Below are 6,000 nucleotides of genomic sequence, written 5' to 3'. Positions count from 1 at the left end.
ACGGGTCCCATATGAGGAGAGGCTAGAGAGACTGGGCCTTTTCAGTCTAGAAAAGAGGAGACTGAGGGGTGATATGATAGAGGTATATACAATCATGAATGGTGCAGAGAAAGTGAATACAGAAAAGTTATTTACTTGTTCCCATAATATAAGAACTAGAGGACACCAAAGCTGTGTCTACACGTGCACGCTATTTCGAAGTAGCGGCACTAACTTCGAAATAGCGCCAGTCGCGGCTACACGCGTCGGGCGCTATTTCGAAGTTAACTTCGATGTTAGGCGGCGAGACGTCGAAGTCGCTGACCTCATGAGGGGATCGGAATAGCGCCCTACTTCGACGTTCAACGTTGAAGTAGGGACTGTGTAGATGATCCGCGTCCCGCAACGTCGAAATTGTGGGGTCCTCCATGGCAGCCATCAGCCGGGGGGTTGAGAGACGCTGTCTCTCCAGCCCGTGCAGGGCTCTATGGTCACCGTGTGCAGCAGCCCTTAGCCCAGGGCTTCTGGCTGCTGCTGCTGCAGCGGGGGATTCATGCTGCATGCACAGGGTCTGCAACTCGTTGTCGGCTCTGTGTATCTTGTGCTGTTTAGTGCAAGTGTGTCTGGGAGGGGCCCTTTAAGGGAGCGGCTGGCTGTTGAGTCCGCCCTGTGACCCTGTCTGCAGCTGTGCCTGGCACCCTTATTTCGATGTGTGCTACTGTGGCGTGTAGACGTTCCCTCGCTGCGCCTATTTCGATGTGGTGCTGCGCAACGTCGATGTTCAACATCGACATTGCCAGCCCTGGAGGACGTGTAGACGTTATTCATCGAAATAGCCTATTTCGATGTCACCACATCGAAATAGGCTACTTCAATGTAGGCTTCACGTGTAGACGTAGCCCAAATGAAATTAATGAGTAGCAGGTTCAAAACTAATAAAATAAAGTTTTTCTTCACACAGTGCACAGTCAACCTGTGGAACTCCTTACCAGAGGACTCTGTGAAGGCCAGGACTCTAACAGAGTTTAAGAAAGAGCTCGATAAATATTTGGAGGTTAGGTCCATAGATGGCTATTAGCAAGGGGTAAGGTATGGTGACTAGCCTTTTGTTGAAGGCGGGAGATGGATGGCAGGAGACAAATCACTTGATCATTGTCTTCGGTTCACCTCCTCTGGGGCACTGGCATTGGCTACTGTCGGCAGACAGGATACTGGGCTAGATGGACCTTTGGTCTGACCCAGTATGGCCGTTCTTATGTTCTTATGTTCACCCACCAGAGTGGCTCCCACTGATGAAGTGCTGTCTATACCAGCATTTTTTGTCATTAAAAATTTGTTGTTCGGGGGACTGTTTTTTTCAAACCTCTGAGGAACAAAAGATGAAAGTGCAGTGTAGGCATTTATTTAGCCTCCTACAGGAAGGGAAATGATGTAGACTTGTATTAAGCAGCTTTATTTTGGTATAATTGTGTCCACAGTAGAAGTAGTATGAATATATCAGTGAAAGTGCCACCCCTATTACAGCAGTACAAAATATGTGTATACATCAGGCCTCAGTAACCTAAGGGACAGAAAAGCAGCAAACAGATGAGCTCCCAAATAGGTGCAGATAGACCTGGGAAAAAAGATGGTGGATAAAAGGGATCATCTCAGATACTTCAGATTGCAAGTGAAGGCGGATGCTGGTAACAAACATGGAAATAAGCTGCTGGCATAAAAAGGACTGTGGATTCAACAAGCTTATAAATGGTTTCTGAGATGAGAGATGACTGGATAAATTGGTCAACACTTGAGTGTCAGCCCTGCTAAACAGCCTCAAAAATAGTTTGGCTCGGTAGCAAATTTCACATTGAAACAGTTTGGATACGGGAGCTGTCATCCAGCTTCAGCAAGCAGACAACCACTTCTAGTGTACTTATTAAGAAAGATTGCATACTCTGTAAGAAAAGATTGATGATAAGATCACAAAGGTTCAGTCGGTGCTTGAACCTTCATCTTTTGCACAAAATGAGTGAAAGGCCCATGTGGATTATCTAGTTTTGTGAATAAGCAAAACAAAAAATAGACTGAATCACACAATACGCATTTTTATGAGTATAGTTTTGCTTTTATTAATCATGACAATGTATTCCAGCGCTTGCTCCAAAGTTCATTGTCCTCAGTAAAAAGACTCTCCTTGACATCACTGAGCTTTTGGGCAAGCTCATAGCATCAGAATGCAAAGAAAAAATCACAAAGCCCAGGGAAGTAGAGACCTCCCTGTATCTCCCTGCTTTAATCCTCTCATGACAAAAAGAGTAATGGGACACTGCCAGTGTTTGGTGAGAATTAATCAGGTTTGCAGATTAAGGGCCAGTGTACATTTAAAGTGGTATGACAGCACTGCTGTGCCCCAACACAGTCCCTATGCCAATAGTAGGGGTTCTCTTGTTGCTGCAAGTAATCCATCTCCTGGAGAGATGGTAATGGGATGGAAGAATTCTGTTGACCAAACACTCTTCACAAAGGGGCTTAGGTCGAGTTGACAATGTCACATAAAGGTATGGATTTCTCATTCCTGAGCAATGTAGGTAGGTTGATCTGATTTTCTAGTATAGGCCAGCCTTAACAGAGAGTGAATGAGGTTTCAATGTGTGTAAATGTTCATACATACATGCAGGGTGCAGAGGAAACACCACAGTCTAGGAGTGATACCTAATAGAGAGAACATCCTAGTGTACACAGCTGAAATGTGGTAGGATGGTTTTCATAATTCACATGTGAATGTAAATTGGTACACTCTGTTTAAGGAAGACATGAAGGGATTATAAAACTAAAAATGAATGCTAGTTTAGGTAAAAGTGATCATGATTTGATCACAGTCAAAACGTGCAAACAGAGTAAAGTCCAGACCACTAATATATACACTTCTTGATTTAATGAGACCAATTTCATAAAGCTGAAAATAATTATGGGCCAAATGAGCTGGGAAGAAATTAATCAGCAAAATCTGAATGATAATCGGGGATTATTAAGAGCACTTTACTAGATGCCCCAAAAGACACAATCTCACAATCGAGAAAGAAGGCCATAGGATTAAAACTAACAAACAAACAAACAAAAAATGTGATTCAGGGAAGTGAAGGCAGCTATAAAAATGATATACAACAGATGGAGGAATGGAAAGTGGACAGTAATGACTATAAATCACAAGTTAGAAATTATAGGAAGTATTACTCCATTACTAGACAGCAGTGTCCTCTGTAAGCTGAGTGCTTGGACAGCCACTCAAGACAGATTCAAAGGCCACCCAGCTGCTTAATAGAGCACCCACAGTGCTGCTAGCCAGTGGCATGTATTTCCACTGGTAGTGCACATCCACACATGCCTTTGTGGACGTAACAAAATTTATTCTGCATATGGATGGAAAAACTTTAGAGGGAACACTTGTTGAAAAGAAATGGTAAATTATCAATAATGCAGAAAAGTTCAAACAAACCTCATTGACATGGCCTCTGAGAAGCAGAAAAAGATACCTCACTCCCCTCACACTCCAACCCAGCCTCACGGGGGAAGGAGAGGGAGGACTGAGATTCAGGGCTTCCCCCCAAGGCCGGGTTAACTCTTCTGAGGGCCTGGGGCTAGATTTTGTAGGGCCCCCCTAGGATTTGGGGTGGGGCCAAAAATGAGGGGTTCAGTAGGGCTTCGAGGAAGCAGAAGAGGGATGGGTGTGTAGGATCTGGGCAAGAGGTAAGGTGCAGGGGTGGGCTGGGGCTGTGGGATCTGGGTGTGAGGTAGGGTGAAGAGCAGGTTGAGGATATAGGGTCTGGGTAGGAGGTAATGTGCAAGACAGGGCTGGGGAAAGGGGTGGGGATGAGGCAGGAAATAAGGTGCAAGAACATGATGGGAATGTGGGGTCTGGGTGGAAACTGGGTGCAATAGCAATTTGGGGTGGTGGGGTTGGGCAGGAGGTGGGGTGCAGGAGCAGGATGAGGATGCAGGCTCTGTGTGGGAGGTAGAGTGCAGGAGCAGGGTGGGGGTGAAGTGTCTGTGCACAGGTAGAGGACAAGAGTGGGGTGAGAATGTGAGGTCTGGGCAGGAGATAGGGTGCTGGAGCAGGATGGGAATTGGGGTTCAGAATCTGGGTGGGAAGTAGAGTGCAGGAAGGGGCTGGGAGCGTGACTGTGGACAGGAGGTAGGGGTCTGGGCACTAAAGTGACCAGTGCAGGGACTGTAGGGGGTGCCCTAGCCAAGTGGACTGGCCCCAACCCTTCTTCACACTGCTCTGCCCAGGCCTCGCCCCTGCTCCACCACTCCTGCTTCTTCCACCAGCTTCCTGTAGTAGTGGGAGCAATGCCCCCTCCCCTAGAACAGTGCAGTCTAGGAAGAGCACTTTCAGGACGTGCTGCTGGGGGGGAAAGGCTGAACTGCACACATACTTGTTGGAAGCAGCATGGTGCTCACGGTGTGTGTGTTGGGGTGACGTGGGGGGGTGTTGCATGTGCTCTTGCACGTTGCCTGGGTGTGTCTGGTCCTGATGTTGGATGCAGGAACAGGTTGGGGATTTAGAATCTGGACAGCGGGGGGATGGGAGAGGGCGCACCTGGGCACAGCTCCCAGAGGGCACACATGGCTCTGCACCCCCTGCCACTCCTATTGGCTATGATTCCAGCACAGGAGCAACAGGAGAAAAGCCTCCAGGTGACCCACTGACCCACCCCTGCAGAGGGGAGCTAGTGCCAAGAGGCCACAGACATGGAGCACAACTGTGAGCTCCCTGATGGGGGACTGGGGCCAAGCCGTTTGGGTGGGATCCGCCCTGTAGGTTCCTCGCGCCTGGCATAGCACAGATCCATGACTGTATGTTGAAGCTAGACAAATTCAGACTGGAAATAAGAAGTACAATTTTAATAGGGAGAGTAATTCATCACCTGAACAATTTACCAATGGTGGTGGTAGACTCCCCATTATTTGCAATTTTAAAATCAAGATTGGATGTTTCTTCTAAAGCATGTGCTGTAAGAATTATTTTGGGGCTGTTTTATGACCTCTGTTTCATAGAAGAATCAGATGAGATGATCATAACTGTCCTTTTTGGCTTTGGAATCTGACTCCCTGAATATGAAAACCATATGCTTGGATGCTTACTCAACTTAGGTGCCAAAGCTCCATGGTTTCATTTTCATGCTCAGTAAAAAGACAAACGAAAAGCTGAAAAATAGCACTTTCTGATTACCATCCTAGACACAATTGTTTTAGCCAGATAGCAGTCTTTAGAGAGTAAGGTTTAGCTACTGGTTTCCTGGTCTAATTCACTGCTGTCCTCTCTGTCCTCTCAGCTTTGTAACTCACGCTGCAAGCTAGATTTGCATTGCACAACTTTCTGCTAAAGTTTGCTTGACTGTTCCCCCTGCTTTCATCCTGCCTCACCATGAATACCATTGCTAATATAATGCAGGAACTGCGAGACTATTGGGCAGACCATTTCTCACGCCGATTTCTACCCAAGCGGCCTCCCCTTCGCAGAATCACCTCCATTTCCACTTTCTACCTCCTGGACTTCAGAACCCGGCAAGCTGAACTGGGTTTGGATTATGGCCCTCCACGGGCTCAGCTGAGTGATACCAAGTTTGTCTTCCAGGATGGCAAATGGCAAGGTGAAAGTGGCCTCTCTCATCGGCCCCCACTGCTACAGTTATTCTCCTCTGGTGACCAGGAGCAGTCCTGTAAGGCTCTGAGGAAGGAGAACAAGGCCCTCCTGGAAGAGAACAATTACCTCAAGCTGCAGCTTGAGCTGTTGATGGACATGCTGACAGAGACCACAGCCCGACTTCACGCAGTGGAGAAAAAGATGGATGTCTCCACATGGCATACTAAGATGAAAAAGCCAAATAAGGTGTTGATGCTTAAGTCTTAGCAAGAATCTAGGATGCAGGACCTAGGAATTTGCACTTGCTGAAACACATGCCTATCTACTTCCTGGGTTCTAGAAGTCTAATAAATTCCTGAATCAAATTAACCTGTGGAGTGATTTTTGCTTTA

The 6,000-nt window shown here is 46.9% G+C and overlaps 1 protein-coding gene across 1 annotated transcript; it reads left to right on the top strand.

The window, feature by feature from the left end:
* Positions 1-5,389: 5,389 nt before the first annotated feature.
* CBY3 (chibby family member 3) lies at positions 5,390-5,875 on the top strand. Its single transcript, XM_075009281.1, has one exon. It carries the CDS (start codon positions 5,390-5,392, stop codon positions 5,873-5,875), a length of 486 nt encoding a protein of 161 aa, XP_074865382.1.
* The last annotated feature ends 125 nt before the right edge of the window (positions 5,876-6,000 follow it).

This window comes from Carettochelys insculpta, chromosome 15 (genome assembly GCF_033958435.1).
Source record: "Carettochelys insculpta isolate YL-2023 chromosome 15, ASM3395843v1, whole genome shotgun sequence".
Classification (NCBI taxonomy): Eukaryota; Metazoa; Chordata; order Testudines; family Carettochelyidae; genus Carettochelys; species Carettochelys insculpta.
The sequence above is the reverse complement of the archived record's forward strand: the minus strand, read 5'-3'. Positions and strand labels throughout refer to the sequence as shown.

Coding starts and splice junctions, on each gene's coding strand:
- CBY3 (XM_075009281.1), top strand. CDS start 5,390: ATGAATACCATTGCTAATATAATGCAGGAACTGCGAGACTATTGGGCA.